General features: G+C 40.2%; 1 protein-coding gene across 3 annotated transcripts in view; it reads left to right on the top strand.

Annotated features, from left to right (window-relative positions):
- The window catches only part of DENND1B (DENN domain containing 1B), a 258,260-nt gene that overhangs the window by 219,180 nt on the left and 17,919 nt on the right, over nucleotides 1-21,161 (top strand). For all 3 annotated transcript variants that reach the window (XM_068541850.1, XM_068541853.1, XM_068541852.1), the window contains one exon: nucleotides 461-568. In XM_068541850.1, coding sequence (XP_068397951.1) covers nucleotides 461-568 — 108 coding nt within the window. The remainder of the gene's footprint in view (nucleotides 1-460; nucleotides 569-21,161) is intronic.

Below are 21,161 nucleotides of genomic sequence, written 5' to 3'. Positions count from 1 at the left end.
ATATTTCCAATAGTAGCTACTTTAAATTGAAGAATGTTCTTAATTTACAAAGGTGTATTTGAATCTGTGAATATTGCATATACGTGAATAGTTACGTTTATGTATATGTGTGTTTGATTTGATTACATATAATATCTTTGCAGATTTTATCAGTTGTTGTGTTTTGAATTTCTGCCTCTGGAGGGAAGAGACTACTTAAAACTTTCATTGTAGTAATGGAGAGTGAGCGATCTTCATATAATTTTATTGAAATTCTTCAAAAGAGTCAGATTATTTTGGAATTTATTAATTCATAATATAGAAAAATGCATTTTCTTCCTAAATAGGTTTTTTTAAACTTATACCCCAAGTGTTATTTTGTTATTTGCATCTGTATCGGATACTTTATCTATTAAGCAAAAAAGTTGAGTAATAAAATGAGTATTTTAGAATAACCACTTGTATGCTTCTTCATGTGTAGGAAAATGAGGACGATTATGGGACTTGTTCTGGTTCTGTACAATATACGCCCGTCTACACGCTACACAGTGAAAAGAGAAGAAACCTAGCAAGGCGTAAGCTTGCCCAGGTGAGGTTGTTTACCCTCCCATCTCCCAGATTCTAAAGTCATGCAATTCCAATCAATTCTTCAGGAAAATTTGGAACCCATTGATTTTTTTGTCGTATGGTGAGAAACCCTGCATTGACGGTCAAGGAGGTGAGTAGGTGGCATCCGGGCCGGTAAGGGGGGCCTGGGAGCCCAGGGTCCAGGTCCCAGTCTGTACACACGTCACTGGGTCATGTCCTCCTGGTGAGCGGAGAGAGACAGGGCAGTGTGTGGTTGCCCAGGAGCGGGGGTAGCTTATTGATTGCTTCCTTGACTACAAAAGTAAGATGAAACTCATACGTGGGGATTTGACTGCTAAAGTAATCTGTAGAAATTAGAATATGAAGTAATGTATGTCTGTCTTTTTCTAAAGTTAGATATTTTATTTGCTATCAGTAGTTAAAGCTTCTGCTTCTATCTAATGCTACTTAAAGTACTGTCCTAAAGTAGGAAAGGGTCCAGGATCATAGTTGTATGTGTCTCTGATTTTGCATCATAAGTGTGTTGCTGCTGGTTTTAAGGAAGCAAAATTTGCATACGCCAGATCATACTTTAAGTGGTCTTAGAAAACTAGCTTGTAAAAGGAATTCTCGAGTGGATTATAGTTACGAAACCGTGGAACTGGAAGCAGCTGCAAAGCTTCATCTATCACAGTCACCAAAGTTTACAGTTGAGGAAGTTGGTAGCCGAATGGTCCCATCACTCACCTGAAGTCTTGTAACTAGTTAGTGGCAGGGCTGGACGAGAGCCCACCTCCGGTGCTCAGGTAGCTCGCTGGATGTGCAGACACTCGGTGCAGGCCTTTCCTGTGTCTTTAGGAATGGGGAGAGAGCCCCGGAAGCGGTGCTAAAACCTCAGCCTTTGTAAGGAAGACCCATTCGTTCGGTTGTTCAACAGCTATTACAAGTGCCAGACACTTTTCTAGGTATTTTGGAAAAACATATAAAATCTCTGCTTCAGGGGGCTGTTTTTATAACATACAAAGTGCCTTCTCTATGATTTATCCATTTGTTAAGCTTACGTTTTCATACATTAGTATTGCTTAACTGCAGCGTATTGGTCATGAATGCTGGTTGCATGACCTGAATTGTTTCAATGAAATAATTATTCCACAAGGGTAGGAGACTTTTCTGGCTACCACCATTAACTGGAAAACATTTATTAACTTGTAAATTAATGATGGATTTGCAATCAATTTCTTTTTTTTTTTTTTTTTTAAAGATGTTCTGTATAGCAATTTTTTTTTTTTTTTAAAGATGTATTGATTGATTGATTGCTATGTTGGGTCTTCGTTTCTGCGCTAGGGCTTTCTCCAGTTGCGGCAAGCGGGGGCCACTCTTCATCACGGTGCGCGGGCCTCTCACCGTCGCGGCCTCTCTTGTTGCGGAGCACAGGCTCCAGACGCGCAGGCTCAGTAGTTGTGGCTCACGGGCCTAGTTGCTCCGCGGCACGTGGGATCCTCCCAGACCAGGGCACGAACCCGTGTCCCCTGCATTAGCAGGCAGACTGTCGACCACTGCGCCACCAGGGAAGCCCTGCAATCAATTTCTTAATTTTTCTCCCATCACTAGAATGTTCATTTCCTGTTTGTCCTCAAGCTTTGACATCTTAAAAACTTTCCCAGAATGTTTACTGCCTTAATATTGGATTAAGCACTTAGATTATATTTATCATGATAAATAGATTTTTATGTGAAAGAAATGTGGGAATCTTTGTTACCTGCAGGATGCTTTAAGATAAAAAGCGAACACTTAAATTGGAGAAAGCCCTGTTGTAAATGTCAGTTTTAAATTAAGAAAATTATTTTTCTCTCCTCATATTTAAATTTTTAAATCTGCCTTTTCTTTAACGTGGCACAATATTTTTATGATAATTTAATTATAAAATACATTACTGATTTCTGGTTTTGTTTGTTTTCTTCGAATTCCTAGAGACAGTTTCTGATAGAGAAAATTACATTAGGTACTAGAAAGCCTTACAGGATAATAGGTTACATTCATCACATACTTACCCTGAATCTTCATGGCTGTCATTTACTGTAATATCATTAGTGTCGTTATCTGCATTCATTAGTTAGCATTTTATGGTTTTCAGGTGGACATGACATGACTTTAACAAGAATTAAAAGAAGTAGGGCTTATTCTTTTGAGAATTATTATTTTCCTACTTGGTATATAGGAATTTGTTAAACCAACATATTTAGATTTATTGTGCAGATGCTGATAATGTCTGCATAACAATCTTTGCGAGTGATAAATACCTGAGTTTCAGGCAATGTGTATACCCAGAATATGTTTCTTTGTATACATCTGTCCCATTATGTAAATAGATACATACATCTATGTATATGCATTTTAACAGCTAAATTTTTTGAGTTTATATTTCAAACCGTTTGCAACCCAGTATTTATTGTAATTTAATTTTTTGCTTTTGCTTGTATTTTTTCTATAATTTAAATTTGATAGCTTTAGATTCACATACACACTAACCAAAGAGGTAAATTTCGGGCCCTTTGGCAATTCTTTTCCTTGCTACTTTTCACGCTTACTTTTTTTCCCCATAGCTGCCAGAATGCATGTTTTCTTGCAATACTAATTTTACTTCTTTGAGCTGAAAGTTTTAGGGCTCTGAAATGATAGCCAACTTGTGGTCAGCAGCTTATTTATAAAAGCAGACCATGGTACATTCAAATTGAAATTGTCATCTAATTCCAGATCTGAACTATTTCTTTAATTTCATAGTGTTAGCAAACACATACAAATGAAATACGACAACAGCAGGGCATTTATTGTGAGGATCTAGATGTTCCTGCATCCATGTGCAGGAGTGTATATAGACCTCTGGGAGGATTGGGACTGGAGAACGGGAAAAGCAGTCGGGGGAGAGTATCGACCCCACCATCTTCTCTGTCTGTCTCACCTGGTCTGTTCTCTCTGCGTGTTTGTTCACTGTGCATTCTGTAGATTGGCTTTCTCAGATCCTCTGTCCCTTCACTGAGCTTGCAGGCCCTCAGTTCAAACAACTGCTAGAAATGGACCACATATACATATGACCACTCTTTTCTTTGGATTCCTTTCCCATATAGGCCATTACAGAGTATTGAGTAGAGTTCCCTGTGCTGCACAATAGGTCCTTATTAGTTATCTATTTTACGTATAGTAGTGTGTATACGTCAGTCCCACCTGAAACTAACACAACATTGTAAATCAACTATACTCCAAAAAATTTTTTTTTAATTTAGATTTAAAGAAAAGAAAGAAATTGACCACAATTCCCAAATCCAGTTTCTTGAGGAAGAACGTAATCAGCCCACATGGATCGGGCATTAATCCTCAGCTCCGTCTACTCTAGCCAGAGAGGCGGGGAGAGGACCACGTTACCACAGACACTGGGAGGGTGGTGGGTGTGAACAGGGAAAGCAGTTCTCAGAGTAGGGGTTTTAAGGCTTGTGACAGTATCTCAAAGGATTTCTACTGTTTCTAATTGCCTTATAATGCTATTTGCCAAGAAGTCATCTTTGCAAAAGAAAAGAAAAATCTATATTTTTGAGTGGTTAGAGGCTGGATCTTTGTTCCACAAATCGGAAGCTTGGTAAGTTTAAGGTCAGCCTACCCTGATGGGCTGCCGTGGCCTCCATTCTCACGGGAGAGAGGAGCCACTTACACAAACAAAAGGACCTCAGCAAAAATAAGCTTCAGATGCAACATTTGCACTTTGGGCAAAGAGATAAAGAGCGATCAGGCATAGTCCACTGCCTTTTCTTTGTGGTCTGATATTGCAGAAGCTTCCTTGGTTCACTTTTTGGAGATAATCCAATCTCATTGATTCAATCAAAATAAGATCCAGTATCCTGTGGAGCAGACAGAAAGTTGATGCTAGAACCATGTGCGTGTTGTTCTGTGATGATTCCCAAATCAGTATGTTCTCTCACTCCTATCTCTACAAGTTGTAATAATATTAGGATCTGAGCACATTAAGATTTTCAATTAAATAGGGAAGCAATTCTGGGAATAGTTGGATGTGGTTAAAGAAAGAACCTAGATATCAATAAATACGTCAGAGACACTGATGTTTATTTGTTTATATTCTACCTGTTTCCAAAAATAAATTGATATCTTACAAAGGGTCATAGAATAAAGAATTAAAATTCGTTTAATTTAGAGAAGATTCACGGCAGAGAGAAAGTAAGTGTAGTAAGAAGCTAAGGCCCCGTGCCGTGCTTGGCAGCCAAAATGGAAAAACACAGCTACCGTGAGCCACAGTGCACAGAGGTTTAGAAAGCTGTCCAGGAGATTCAGCGCCGTCTCAGGACGTGGGGCTGGCTGCACACAGTCCCGAGGATGCACCTGGCGAGGATCCCTGTGTCAGCAGAGGGAAGGTCGGTCTTCTTTATTTGGTCTCTCCCATGCAGTCTGATGATGTGAAGCGCTCAGGCTCATCAGAACCTTCCTCAGAGGCCCCTCGGCTTCCTCGCTGTGGCCTCAGCTTTCACGTGAGTGTTGAACTGCTTAAAAAGATGCAAAGGTTACAAGCAGGAATAAGCCTAGAATACACTCTTCCCTTCGTTCTATAGCGTCTCTCTCGTGTCAGTACTGGCTTCTCCGGAAGGAACCATGTCCTGGGCCGCGTCTTATATTTGATTGTTCACGTGACCAGGTTCTCTTAAAAGACTTGCTGGGTGGTAAATTCAGTTACCTGAAAGCAAGATTCTGTAGATACCTATGGGATTTGGTGATCCAGATAATTTTGATGTTCTTACTACTATTTTCTAAACCTCAATTGTTATAGAGTTGAGATAACATTAAAGTGCACTGGAGCAGCCTTGCAAAACACAAGGAAAAGAGACAGTTCCTTGATTAACAGGCTGTGTGTGTTTGTGCGTACTACAGGATTAATTTAAAACCCCCAACAATCCAAGCAGAGTGGGAACTATTACCCCCATTTTTCAGGTTTAGAAACGGGGGAACAGAGGGATTAAGAAATGTGCCCAAAGTTCTACAGTAATAAATAGCAGAGTAGGGATTGAAAAAGCAGACAGACTGACTGATTCTGGAATGTAAGTCCCTGGCCTCTGCTCTTGTGCTTTGCATTGAGACGGGTGCTCTTGGCGGAGGGGCTGTTGGAGACAGGGGTATGGACTTTACAGCCAGAGGGTCTTGACTTTGAGGAGGCTGCTGGCATCTAGCATGAAGCCAAACACACCATCTCTAAACCTTAATTTCTGCATTTGTGAAACGGTAGGAACAGTACATGTCATCTTCCGAGGATGCTGTAGGCATTATAGATCATGTATGTAAAACACCTGCCACACAGTAGGCACTTAAGTAGTTGGCCGCTGTCCATTTATACATAAACACATATCTTGAGCTTCAGGTCTTTTATAGCAGTGGCACCATCTGACCTTCTTCGCTGTTCTCTCTTTCCAGAGTCACTAACAATCCTGTAGTCACTGAAGCACTGGGGACCCTAGAATTATCTGTCTTCATTCTAAGTAGGGATACCTTTAGATCTCAGTTTATGATTTGGAAAGAAATATACAACTTTTTGTTCTTAACCAAGAAATCTCTTGGTTTATAAGTTTATAAGACCTTAAGTATGCCATTTTATTGTCAGATTATCTAAATAAAGAATGTGGACTTGACTCATCCCATTCCTAACCTATTTGCTTATCCATTTTTTTTTTTAATTATTTTTTTTTTCTTTCTTTCTTTTTTTTTTTTTTTAGAAATTCACGTTCTTTTATTTATTTATTTATGGCTGTGTTGGGTCTTCGTTTCTGTGCGCGGGCTTTCTCTAGTTGCGGCGAGCGGGGGCCACTCTTCATCGCGGTGCGCAGGCCTCTCACCATCACGGCCTCTCTTGTTGTGGAGCACAGGCTCCAGACGCGCAGGCTCAGTAATTGTGGCTCACGGGCCCAGTTGCTCCGTGGCATGTGGGATCTTCCCAGACCAGGGCTCGAACCCGTGTCCCCTGCATTGGCAGGCAGATTCTCAACCACTGCGCCACCAGGGAAGCCCTTGCTTATCCATTTGAAAAGTCAATTTTGGCTATATAAAAAGAACTTTACATTTCCAGTTTTCCAACTAGATTTGTGTAAATGAAACACTTTATCTTCATTTTTCGAAAGAGAAAAATGAGACTTTGGTAATTTAAATTCCAAGAGTGTATTTTAAAGTAAAAAAAAAAAAAAATTTTATAATCTGGGTACTGTAGAAAAGAACAAAAATTAAAATGTGTGGTGGTTTAAGCTTCCATTACTTAGCTTATTTTTGAAATGGGTTGTGAATCTATATCTACTCGCAACAAATGGTAATTTGTGTATTGGTCTGCTAATTAGTATGGTTATTTCCCGTTTTGTTGACAAGGCTTAAATAAATGTCAGGGGTATAGCCATGAAGATCTTCCAATTAGGCTTCACATTTGTAAAACCCAACCCTTTTCCCTTTTGTGTGGAGATGACAGTTCCAGCAGCAGCCCCAGCCTAACAGGACTCCAGGGAAAGGTTCCTCCTCTGGTTTTATTGAAAATAGGGCCAGTCGGGTCCAGGGAGAATACCGCCACTGGCCATGGTGCAGAACCGTTTTCATCTTGACTACATACTTACCTTCTTTCATCCATTTTATTTTAGAACAAAACACTGTAGACTCAGTGAGCAATGTCTAGACTAAGTCTGTCATTTAAAATTATGTTTTAAAATATTTGCTTGTAAAAATTTATTGAAACTTTCGAAGAATGAGAAATAACTTTAAATAATAGGCAAAATTTATATGAACCTAAGACACTGGTTCATATTTAATAATAATAGCCTTTCTTAACTTACTCTGGTAATCGTAATGTGTGCTGTCTGTGTGTCTGTGTTTCTCACAGGCTCACACACACACAACTAGACCAGTGAATGGCGAGCAAGAGGGTCGCTGTATTACAAGTCAACCTTAACAGATGCATGGCCCTAAGCAAGCAAAACCACCGCAGCAAAATCGAGTGAAAGTGGAGGATTGAAGCTTTTTGTTGTTAAGCCCCATTAAAACCCTGGCACACGTACCACTCTTAACTATTGCATGTCTGGGATGAGTAGCAATCCACTCAGGTTTATTTTCAACCTGTCTAATTAATTATGGAAAAGCTGCATGAGAAAATATGAAATGAAAGGTTATTTTTGCATTTGTACTATAATATAAATATAATATATATAATATAAATATAATATAATATAATATAAATATAATATAATATAATATATATAAATATAAATATAATATATATAAATATAAATATAATATAATATAAAGTGTGTGACTGCTGACAAACACTTGGAATGTAGTCAAGACTTTAACCCAAATACAGTGTTTACAAATAGAAATATGCTCAACAGCCATAATGCCTCCTAATAAGATGAGGTACTATTAAACTAGTGGCCATTTATTCTGTTTTTCAAATTACATTCACATACAGACTAATAGTCCAAGATATGAATAGTTCTTTAGAGTGAAGAAATAAGGACAAAGTTTATGCCATAAAATATGATATATGTGATTTTTCCATTTTTTACCCATAGTACAAGGTGATAATGTACACTTCAAATGAAACTGCTATCTTTTTGAGTCCTTATGTATTTATTGGTTTATAAATCATCCTAATGGATTTGGAATATAGCACAGCGTCAATGAGCTCATTTTATAACTGATGAGTAATGTAATTTCATCTTTAAAAAATGTGCTTAGAAGTTGTATATGCCTTTTTTGGCATGTGGCTTGCAGGTTAGGCATTTGAAAGCCACGTTTCAGTTGAATGGGAACTTAAATCCCAGTATGTAAGCATGTTTTAAATATGAGATGTGAGATGGTTTACATTTTACACAGAATAAATCTCATATTTTAAAATACTGCCAGTGAAATTGTTTCTGTGAAAGTTACCAGAAAAGATAAACATTTAGATTCTCTAAATTGCTTAGTTCCTAAGCATTGTAAGTGATGGGATATTCACACCTAGTAGGGTGTGGTTTATAGTATTGTGTTTATGACACACTTTTCTTCATTGGAATTCAGTGGAATCTGGGAATAAAATGAATGTAATTAAGGACAGTGTTTTCTCAGGCGACAGAATAGACTTCAGAAAATGACATACTTGTTGGGGTCTTTGAAAAATATAGTCCATTGAATAGCTTTGCTTTATTGGTCAAGAAAGAAATGGCATCATCATCGGTTTACAGAGGGAAGTAGCCACTTGCTGCTTCTGACCAAGAAAAAAAATGACTGTAAACCACAATGAGAAAAATAATTGTGACCTCGGGGGAAGGGGGAGAGATGAGTTTATGCAGGAGGAGAGCCAGATACTTGGAAAAAAAAACATAATATAATATAAATCTTACAAAATAATAAAAATAAGTTTAACCAAATCATGGTAAGCCAAAAAAACCCAAAACAAAACAAAAACAGAAACCCTAGTTTTTTATTTTTAGCACTCTGTTTACTTTGGCTCAGTATTGAGAATTCTGTTATTATGATTAAGCTAAAGTGCTGAATTAAAGTGATCAGAAAGTATAAGTATTAAAGTATGAGAGTTTCAAATGATAAAATGTTTTTAAAAATAATTTAAGTAAGTGTGTTTCTATTAAAAGATGCCCACAAAAAGTACTGCCTAAATGAAAACACGGTTTAGCAGTCTTTGTCCAAAAGCCACTCTTTCATATAGCGTCTATTTAGTCTAATTTATACTAATGCCACTAATTTATAGAATTGATCCTTTCGGTCCAATTTGAAAGTATGGGTACCATGTTGTTGTTTTAAAGAAAGTTATTTTTCTCTGTTGTTTCTGTTGAAATAATATTAATTTCCAACATGTCAAATTTGATTATTGTTACATCTGTGCCCCGTCAGCCCTCCTCCCCAACACCCCAGTTATGGATGACAAGGGTGCCCTCTAGTGACCATTAGGTAATATTTTCTTTCCTTGAAAGTGGTTACGCAAGACAAAATTTATAATTATAAAATTTGCCTTTCTTTTTTAGAAACACAATAGATTATATATTTGAGAAATTTATATTGTCATAAAATTGTTCAAGAACACTGTTCTTTCAAAGAGATAATTCAAAACCAACTCCTTCTTTCAGCAACTGGCCGGGACTTCATTTTTAAAATGAACAATACCTAGGGTATGATAAAGACTTATGTGAACATGTTCCCTATATTCTATGCGATGTTTTTGGGTTGAAATGTACCTTTTTAATGTTATAATTTTACTCTTCAGATTTATTGCCACAAATGGCTATGTCATTTATCACAAAGTCTTGAAACAAAAACAAAGGTACTTAAATTTTCCATTTAGTTAATATATTGAGTATTACCATTCTAGACTTTACATCGGTAATTACATCACTAAGATCTTTCCATTCCGTTTAACTTTGTGAGAGCTTTTTCTCGTTACATCTTTATTTTAAGGGCTTTTGGTGAAAGTAACAACAGCTCTCTATTCCAAAAGTCCCCAAGTTTTCTAGACAAATTCTTATTTTCTCCCAGGCATCCTGGCGTACAGAAATGATGATTTTCTTCCTGTTCTGTGTATAAGAACTGCTTTTAAGGTTGGTCAGAGGTTAGCGTTAGCGTTGATGAAAGGAAAGGCCCGTCTTGTCCTTGTAGGTGTTCCTGCTGCTGCTGTGCATGCGTGTCCCCGAGAGAGAGAAATTGCCAGGAGCGTCAAGAGATGTGTAACTAGAGAGTATTCTAGAACCTTATTATCATTTGAACTGGATTTATGTCTGTTACCCGTGATTATATTTCCTGGTATAGAACATAAAGTAGTAGCATGATGCGTAAATATCTTAACAAGTTACAAAATAGGACGACTTTGTGTGCAGCCTTCTCTGGAACTTCTTCATGGTTTTTCTAACACTTGAGTCTAATCCTGGTCAGGTTAGCTAACACACATCCCTCACCCCCCATAACTACCACTTACTTATTACAGCGAGAACACTGAAGACTTACTCTCCCTCTTAGCAAATTAGCAACTCTCAAGTATACAGCGCAGTGCTGTTAACTGTAGTCACCATTCTGCACATTAGGTCCCCGAACTTATTCGTCTTGTAAGGGCAAGTTTGTACCCTTTGACCAGTGCCGCCTCATTTCCCTCACCCCCCCAGCCCCTGGCAACCACCAATCTACTTTCTGTTTCTCTGAGTTTAGCTTTTTTTAGGTTCCACATGTAAATGAGATCATACACTATTTGTGTTTTTCTCTCTGGCTTATTTCACTTAGCCTAATACCCTCCAGCTTCATTCATGTTGTCACAAATGGCAGGATTTCTTTCTTTCTATGGCTGAATGGTATTCCTCTGTATAAACATACACCACGTTTTCTTTATCCATTCCTGGACACAGGCTGTTTACATATCTTGGCTGTTGTGAAAAGTGCTGCAGTGATCGTGGGCTGCAGATAGCTCTACGAGACAGTGATTTCATTTCCTTCTGATAATTTCCCAGAAGTGGAATTACTGATCATATGGTAGTTCTATTTTTAGTGTTTTGAGGAACCTCCATACTGTTTTCCAGAGTAGCTGCACCAGTTTACATTCCCACCAACAGTGCACAAAGGCTCATTTTCTCCACACCCTCTCCAGTATTCGTTCCCTCTTGTCTTTTTGATGATGGCCATTCTAACAGGTGTGAGGTGTTATCTCATTGTGGTTGTGATTGGCATTTTCCTGATGATTAGTGATGTTGAGCACCTTTTCAATGTACTTGATGGTCATTTGTATGTCTTTGGAAAAGTGTCTGTTCAAGTCATTTGCCCACTTTTTAATCAGATAATTATTGTTTTTGCTGTTGTATGAGTTTCTTATATATTCTGTATATTAACCCCCATCCAATATATGATTTGCAAATATTTTCTTCCATCCCATGAGAATGGGAGAAATTTTCATTTTGTTGATAATTTCTTTTGCTATGCAGAAGCTTTTTAGTTTGATGTAGCCCCATTTGTTGATTTTTGCTTTTGTTGCTTGTGCTTTTGGTGTCATATCCAAAAAGTCATTATCAAGACTGATGACAGGGAGCTTTTCCCCTATGTTTTCTAACATTCTATGAGTTTTACAGTTTCAGGTCTTAAATTTAAGTCCTTAACCCATTTTGAGTTAACTTTTATGAGTGATGTAAGGTTAATAAATGCATGCAATTTCATTCTTTTGCATGTGAATATCCAGTTTTCCGGCATCATTTATTGAATAGACTACCCTTTCACTATTGCGTATTCTTGACTCCCTTGTCAAATCTTACTAGACCATAAGTGCATGGGTTTATTTCTGGGCTCGTGATTCTGTTCCCTTGATCTCTGTATATTTCATACCAATAACATACTGTTTTGATTACGATAGCCTTGTAATATAGTTTGAAACCAGGAAGTTCAGCTTTGCTCTTTCCAAGACTGATTTGGTTATTTGGGGTCTTCTGTGGTTCCATACAAATTTTAGGATTCTTTTTCCTATTTCTATGAAAAATGCTGTTGGAATTTTCATAGTAATTGCATTGCGTCTGTAGCTGGCTTTGGGTCATATGGACATTTTAACAATATTAACTCTTCGTGTCCAGGAACACAGAATATCTTTCCATTTATTTGTGTCTTCTTCAGATTCTTTCATCAGTGTCTTAATTGTTGTATAGATCATTCACTTCCTTGGTTAAATTTATTTCTAAGTACTTTATTGTTTTTGATGCTGTTGTAAATGGGATTGTCTTTCTTTCTTTTTCAGATAGTTAGATCACTGTTAGTGTATAGGAATGCCAGTTTAAATAATTTTTATTGACCTGTTTTAAATGGCTGATGAGCCCATCAAAATAATTCTTTATCTTTTATATCATGTTTTTGTTTACAATTCTATCATTCAACTTGACTCTTTTATAGATTCTGTCTCTCTGCTGTCATCCCATCTGTTTATGCATATTCTCCTTCTTTTTATTTTGTTCTTACTTTTCATGTCTGGTAGTTCTTGGGTGATGGACCCCATGTGTAAAAAAGCAGTAGAGAGTAAGTTAAATAGTACTTACACCCAGAAATGGTGTGAGGCCGTTAGTACAAGAGGCTGAGTTCATCATGTGTTGGACTGGTTGGGATTTTGTTGTTGACATCATTACCTGCAGTGGCTGCTGTTATTATAAGTGTGTGTAGACGGCAGTACTTCTGGAGGTACCGGAAGGTTTTTCTCAGTGTTCCGCCTTCACCCTCAGCTGTCGGCAGTCCCTCTACATAGCGGGTCTCTCTCGGTGTTTGCAGCCTTCCCTCAGCAGTTAATTTCTGTTGCTAGTTACGTGGTCCTAGCCTTATGGGTTTTCTGTGCTCTGGTCCAGCTTTGGTCTTCATAGGCCATGTGCCCCTGTGGCTCAGGTGTGGGACCTTCTCAGCACCCCTCCCTTCCTGCTTGTGGTGGATAAACTTCCCTTTACCTGTGATTGTTTTGGGGCAGTTTGCAGGCCGCCTGCCCCTCCCTAGTGGTGGTAGACTTATGCTTGGTATCCGTGTAGAATCCTGTGCCTATCAGGGCCTCTGGCTCCTCCCTGGGGTGTAGAGTTTGTACTTCTACACCTGCCCCCGAGGTCTTGGGGTTGAGTTTGCTGACGTCTGCCAGCAGCTCAGGCTCTTGCTGTATGTAAATGAATGACCTTCAGGAGTCAGTGGGCTTCGTGCCTGTCTCCTGCAGGCCTGCACCCCCGAGGGAGCGCTTTCAGACTCCTGTCTGTCCCCAGTCCTTCTCTGCAGCCCCAGGTGGTAGAGTTGCCTGATCTGGCAAATGAGATTATAGGATTTTACCTGTGGAGAAGGGCTTGCGAGTGCAAACACCCCTGTTGCTGAGTCTACCAGCTCTTCCAGACCGGCACGTTAGTCCACACGTGGTCTTGGTTGCATTTCAGCACGTCTCCTTCCCTGTTTATCTTCCAGCTGCTCTTCTTCCGTGTGTGTGCTTTGCCAGGGATGAAATAGATCCTGTCTCCAGTCTCTCTTTGGAGGGGCTTCTAACTCCATGGGATTCTTTTTACTTGGTTGCCTTACAACTCAGCATTCTAATAGGTTCAAGAAAAAAATATGATATTTTTCTTTAAGACCATCCAGATGTTTGTCATGGTTAGGATGGGAATCAACATTCTTTTGCTGCTTTTTGCATTCAAAATGGAAGTGGATTTTAAAGCAAAATGAATTAAAAGATATGATTCTTGGCCTCAAGGACTTGGTAAGACAGGAATGTACTCACAGAACACTGCTTTCATAAGAGAGTGCGTATCAGGTGACAGCCGAGTGATGGAGGGTGAAGTGGCTAAAGCTGGCAGAGAAGGCGCCGTGGCTGTAGGAGGGGAGGCTGGTTAAGTGGTCACGGGTGTGTCTGGACCACTTCAGAATCTTCCCGCCGAAACTAGTCTCACGTGACACTCACCTGCTCAGAAACGGAATTCTGACGCTTCTATTCAAGCTTATTTCCTTGGCCTGGTAATAGAAGCCCTTCATAACCTGAATTCATCCGACTTCACCAAACACGTATCTTGTTAATCCTTCCAGTTTAACTTTCTTGCTCTGACAGAAATATCTTTGGAAGAGTGTCTTACTCTCTTGTCTCTTCACCTACCCAAACAGTAGTACTCTTGATCATTCTGTAACTACCACGTGTTTTAAAAATGAGCTTAAGACTTGCCATTTTAAGAAGGTCTTTCTTGGGTTAATTCTCAGATATTTATTTCTTCTGAGTCTCTGAGGACTGACTTATCCAGTGTAATTGTAATATAGAGAGTTCTGTTCAGCAAGCCAGAACACCTGGGTTGCAGTCTCGGCTCTGCCACTAACTGTCTAATCTTGCCCAGGATACTTTACTTCATTAAGCTTTGGTTCCCTAATATGTAAAACAGGGAAAATGCTCACCAAAGTGTGTGGTAAAGTAGATATTTAAAGTATGATCTATAAAACACCTAATACACTGAAGCAAGTAAGTCACGGGTAAGGCACTTTGTGCTTCAGTTACCGCCTATAAAATGATAACACACGTTTTTAAACCTCTTTTCAAATTGCAGACTGCCATGTATTTTTAAGGTATTGGCATTATAATTCTGTATAGTAGCTTTCTAGATAATTTATTCCCATATTATTTCACGTAGATATTTTTTGCCTTATGCTGCAAAGCGCATAGGCCCAGGGAGTTGTTGTAGACTTTGGAAAAGCCAGGTAACGCTCTGGACCTCAGTCACTTCAACTCTAAAATGGGGACAGTAGCACAGAGAGTACCTCCTTTCAAAAAATTCATATATATTACAAGCATCTCAATTTTATGAAGTCTAAAAAATTGTATTTTCCCATTCATCTGCCTGTATCCCTTATCTTTCCCTGGACCCTTAACCCGCAACTATGAATTTCACCTTACCCAGGATTTTGCCCTCGTGTTAGGTTTGTCTGCCATCTAGTGACAAAAATGGTAACTGCAGGATAACAGGCTCCCTGTGCATCCGGGGAGGATCCTCACCATTCCACCCTCTGATATGCTTCGGGGAAACCATTGTAGTGAAAAGAAAGGAAGCACTTATCTTGCTTGTTGTAGCTAAACCAGACTCATTTCTTGCTGCCTCATTAGACGTGGGGTTTGATGGTATTGTGACCTGGACCCCCTGCCTCTGTCACGCTCCTCGTGGGTCCTCTCTTCCTTCCGGTCTTTTCCAGTCTGTTCTCTTTGCTTCACTCAGTGTCTCGCTTCTCTAATACAATATCTTCTCTAATAAATTTCATTCCACACTGATAGCTTTTTCGCATTAGTTTAGTATTTTTCACATTCTTAGTAAGCATCCCTTGCTATACAAGTGCTTATTACTTCCAAAATATTGATAGTATATTAATCTTTCACTTTATATTTTATATGTTCATGTGAGAACATTTTTATGGCACAATTATGTGTTTAGAACCTAGTGAGAGTCCAATTGAAGACATGTGACGTCCAATTCCCCATCTTTATTTTTAATTCTTTGCATCAGAGGGATGTAAAACTCTGCTTGTTTTGTTTCCTTATGATGTCTTCTTGCATCCAAAAAATATACCCTTTTAGTGTAGTACTGGCTCCCAAGAGAGTTGCAAATGCCAGTAGTTATTTGCTAGTTTGCACAGCCTCCGGGGTCAGTAGTGCCTGACCATGGCTAGAGTTCCAGCTGCACTAGGTCTGTACAGTTCAGAAACTTCCAGACCTCCTTATTGATCCCAGAGTTTACCACTATTTAAAGGATGTAGTTACAGTTCTATGTTTAGTATTGTTAGCCTGCTGATGGAACCTACTCATTAGGAATGTTACAATTTGACATAAATCATGATCAGTATTAATGGTCATTTACATAAGTTGTCATATGTGATCAAAAAGCTGAGTGCAGTTATATCCATAGGAAGAATTGTGTTTGTAACTGCTTTATTATATTCAGTATTTGGCATTTTCACCCTTTTTTGAAAATCTTGAGAGGAAGGAACATCTTTTTCTTTTGTGTGCCTCACAGCATGGAAGACAGTAGCTCACATGTAGTAGTAGGTGCTTAACGGATGTTTATGGTGCGAAGAGATGCTAAGAATTTTTTTTTTTAAATGAGGTATGGCTGCTACTTACCTTCAAGGAGAACAGAGGAGCTTTCAGGAGGTCCTCAAATATTTGTTGAAGGGAAAAAACAATGAATGACTTCCTGTTACCCTCCACCATCGGGGCCTGCAAGTTGGGTCTGTCCCCGTCTCCATCCCCTCTACCACCTTCTGCCCATCCACTCTTTCCTGCTACACCTCTGCTCTCCCCGTTTCTGTGACCTGCTGTAAACTTACCTGCATCCAGCCTTGTGCCTTCTTAGTATACACCTGCCATCTAGTGGTCAGCCAGGCAACTGCAAGACCAGTGGGCCCTTCAGTAACCCTGTGCACGGGACCCAGGCTCTGACCGACGGGGCACCGTAGGCGTCTTTGATTCCATTGTGTTTGCCCTGGTCGTCCCACCACGGGACCTTTGCACGTTTTAGTTCCTCTTCTCATCATCTACTTAATTCCTACTGACCTTTCAGAGCTGAAGTCAAACATCTCTCAGGGGAAGCCTTCCCTTGACCTCCCTGACGAGGGCAGATTCCTCGTGGCAGTCATAGTTTAGTACAAGTTCCTGCTGTCGTAATTGGATGCTTATATTATTCAACTTAATTCATGTTTCATTTACTAGACCACAGTCTCCATGAGGGCAAGGAGCCCTGTTGTCGGTCATACTCATACTAGCATGTAGCCCACTACCTGGTACATGCAGACATTTCTGTAATCTTTACTGCCGCAGACCGGCTGCAGAAAGCTAGAAGTTCCTGGCGGTGAGGGGTAAGGAACTGAAAAGCACCAGTATGGGGTCAGAAGGGCCAAGACAACTGATGGTTGCAAGGCAAGTTTATTCAAAGAGCATGAATGTATATATAGGTTTAGTACGGAACGAATATTAGACAATAAATCAGTAAACCTTGTATTTCCACATAATTCTGTCGCCACTATCTATGCGCCACTATCTATGCGTCAGCATGCCTTATGGGCCATTCTTTGGAGATACAGACTTCCCCCTCAGGGCAGCACGTCCTTCTTCTGGGGAACAACCAGGGGCTCTTAGATCCAGAGCAGGCACCTGGAACGAAACTGGCCGCAAGCCATTTTCCTTTTTTACGCTCAATACCGCAGCGTCAGGAGTGCATACCAAGAAAGAGACAAGCAGTTCTCCGGAAAGCAGAAAGCTGAATAAGCTTACAGCTTGGGGGCCACCACACTTTACTGAATGAATGAGCATAACACTCCTCTGTGCCTCGCGGGCACTGAAAATGCCCATGTCGGCCAGTTAGCGCAGTACCGTCTTCTTTGCGTTATGTATTTTCTTATCAGTTTTAAAATTCGTTGAAGTGCTCAACAGAAACTACTACCATGTATGGAGGTATTCATTTATTCACGAAACACTAACCGCCTGCTTTAAAGAAGAATTTTTTATTAAAGGGTAGAATTATAACGCCCTCATTTTATTTGGTTCATTAGCTAATGAGAAAGCCAGTAAGATGTAAAGAAAAAACGGATACACAGGATACTTCAAAGAACAGACACCTAGACAGTCAAGAATACTGAAGTGTACATGCCAACAGGTACTAAAACCATCATTGTCCGCACCGCATACCTGCGGCTCCACTGGGCAAAATTTGCTGCATCTCTGGGGACAAGAAAGATTTCCATTGCCGTCAGTCCTCCCCAAGGTACCTTTGGTCTCGGCAGGGTTGTTAATAGTGCCTGTGAGCCGTGCAGACCTCCAGAGCGTTGGACAGTCCCCCAATCTGCCCCAGGAGGCTAGGCAGTACCGAACATTCCTCTGAGAGGACACTGGTAATTTTGGACCCATTTCAGTATCTTTTACAGTTTTCCTGACATTCTCTCCACCTGTGATCCTCATGATCTCAAAGATTATTCTTGATCAAAAAAGAAGGCTGTTCTCATCAGGTTTGACCTGATTATTTACATCACAGTTTTGTGAATCTAGAGCCATGCAGTATAGGCCAGCTATGGCCACAGAATTTACTTCTTTCTGGAAGTTTTCGTAAGAAATCCGATTGGACTGATAAAAGTCTCTGTTATTTGCTATCTGAAGGCCAGGAAACTAAGCCCAAGAAAGCTTTCTAGCAGGTAAAAATATGTTTTACCTGAAATAGCTACAAATTGGGGTGAATCCCTCTTGAGGTTCTCTGGATTTGCTCAGGCTCCCGGCCTGCTGGGAAAGGCACCTTTGAGGCTGGACCCTGTCAGGTGGGTACCTCGCAGGTCTCCTGGGAGGGCTCTGTAGGCTTCGGCTCCATAAATCTACAACCTTTGGTCCACAGCAGTGGCTCCAGGTAAGGCCTTGGTTGCACAGTTTGTCCAGTTGCATCCTGGGCAGGTCGATAAAGACAATGAAAGATGGAGAGCCCCGTAGAATCAGGTAACCCCACAAAGTCTCCTGAATGTCATCCAGATTCCGCTGACAGGACACGCTGTCATCTTTGGCTCCTTTCAAAGTCTTTTGCAGTTTTCCTGACACTAATACGTACCACACGCTGCGTGGTTCTGAGGGTACGAGAGAGAAGGGAGCAAGGCGCCTGCCCTCGGAACCGGCTGCGGAGCAGGGAGGAGGGTCTCTAACCAGGACGCGGTGCAGCGGGACAGACCCCCGGCAGGTGTGCGTCCAGGTGCTCTAGGGATGCACGAGGCAGCAGCAAGCTGACGGATGAGTGAGGACGTGTATCCTGCAAGGCGGGAGGGGAGAGCAAAGCGTGAAGGACGACTAGAGAGAGAGGGGAAAAGGCCAGGTGGGGGAGGTTCTGCTGGACCCGCACGCACGGGAGGGAAGACGGCTGGTAGAGCCGGAGCAAACACCCCTGCGGCAGAGTCTGGGCAAAAGTGAGGAGTCGGAGATTTATCCCCAGAACAGTGGGGAGCCACTGAAGGCGTTACAGAAGAGGAGCAGAGCATTGTTGTATTTGCCTTTAAAAAGATGTCTCTGTCAGCAGCTTAGCGACTGTAGCTTTTCTACACGGTGGGACGAAACAGGCTCCGATGCGGGTGGGCAGTTACAGATTTTCCAGTGAGTACAGACACGTAGTGGCAGAGACGGTGGGGCCGGGAGGAGGGGATCAGTGTAAGAGGAGAGCCTGCAAGGCAGGGGGATCGACCTGTGCAAAGGTCCTGTGGTAGAACAACTCAGGGCAGGTATCAGGCGCTGAAAGGGGCCCTGGTGATGCCTTGTGGGTCAGAGCAGAGTGAACCAGGGAGCAATTGCTAACTTTGTGGACGCCCAGAAAATGTCATCACAGGCTATTAACGCTCCCTAAAGATTAGAGGCACCAAAAACAGGATTACAGTCTTCTTTCTTGTGTCAGTAAATTAAAGAAACCTGGCCATTGTTTGTACCCTGATCAAGAAGAAAAGGAAAGAGTCTTTTCCCCCTTTTCAGAAAAACTCATGGAAAAAGCTATGCACATTTCAAAACACAGAAAAGAGAGAAGCTTCCATAACTGCACACGGCAGATGCACAGGCGGTGGGAGGCTTACCTGTGACACTGGCTGGTTTTCCAGGGGCAAGAACCATGTCGGGTCATTTAGTGCAACTTTGAAAACTATTTATAGCGTCTTTTAAAAATGTAAATCAACTTAATTTTTCTTTTTCTCACCTTTTTCTCCATGTTGACTGCTTATAGCTCTCTCTCAATCTATTTTATAATCACTTTTTTTTTAAAAGAAAGCTCCTGTTCCCAAATATAAGCCATATTATGACTGTCCTGGCACTTATTTCAGGGGGTTCTAGGTAATAATTTATGATGAACATGTTCATTGGCCCTTGGGAACTTTCCCACTGTACACCTGTTACTGTGAGATTTCTATCCATATCTGAAATAGAATAGTATTTTTCTCTGAAAACATACAGTATACAAAGTCCATTTCACTGGCATTTGCAACTATTAACTAGCTAATGTTATAGTTAGAAAAATAATGATATGCACAGCTTTTCAAAAGCTATAGTCAGTTGTATTAAAATGTATATATTTTTAATTTTCATTGTGTTGGGATTATTTTTCTGTTAGTCGTAGTTTAGTTTCTGTGTAGTTTAGTGTGCAGGTTTTCAGTAATGATATATCTGTGATTTATGAATCCAGATAAAGATGCCCTAGTATTGGCTGTGTATCACACACCCTGAAGAGTACACAGTATACTTTTTGCACTCTAAGCTTACTAGCTGCCAGTTACCCATAAAAGACTTCTGTTCATAAAATTATGACCAGGCCTTTTTGCCTGTGTCGTGTGTTCTGGGTATAGTGGAAACAATTCTTTATTTCCTCTGAAAGCACTGTGCCTGCGTCCAAACCCACCAGAAACAGTGACGCAGAGTTAATCTGGGTTCGTGTGAGCTCAGGAGCTGAGATGATTTGTTAAAGATGCTGCCATTTCCCTCTATCTTGAATGCTGATCAAATTGTAATTATTTTTCTCCTTTTTTCTTTTTTGTGACCTTAACAATTATGTAGTATGAGGTCATCAAGCAGTTGACACGTTCACCGTGTGTTTGGACACTGTTACTTCGTACTGTATATGGAGATTGCAGGTCCTAATGAATTGAACGACTGCATATACATATTCAATAACTGTTCATTAGAAGCTTATTTCAGTTAGCCAAAGTGTAACGCCCGTAGAAAGCAAAACATTAATCAGTTTTACTTCTGATTCTAATTCTCATTCTGTTGTGAAAACTCACCATAAGTTACACTTTTACACCCCTGTGTATATAGAAATTGATAGAAGCCTGGCCTAGATAGAAAATGTAAAACTAAATACAGAGGTACTTTTGAAGCTCTTATGACTTAAATGACTTAGACTATGGAATAGCAGGAGCTTCATTAAAAAAAAAGATATAGTTAATAAAAAAATAATTGACAATCTATGGTATATGCAGGCAGATTGTAGAATATGAAACTAACTTGTGGAAGAAAATGAGCAAGGGGCTGGCAACACGTCAGGTTCCACTTTCTGGTTCTTATTCTTGATAAGGGGTGTGACCTTGAGCAA

The sequence above is a fragment of the Eschrichtius robustus genome, chromosome 3, assembly GCF_028021215.1.
Source record: "Eschrichtius robustus isolate mEscRob2 chromosome 3, mEscRob2.pri, whole genome shotgun sequence".
In the NCBI taxonomy this organism is placed as follows: domain Eukaryota; kingdom Metazoa; phylum Chordata; class Mammalia; order Artiodactyla; family Eschrichtiidae; genus Eschrichtius; species Eschrichtius robustus.
This window is presented reverse-complemented; position numbering and strand designations above follow the sequence as displayed.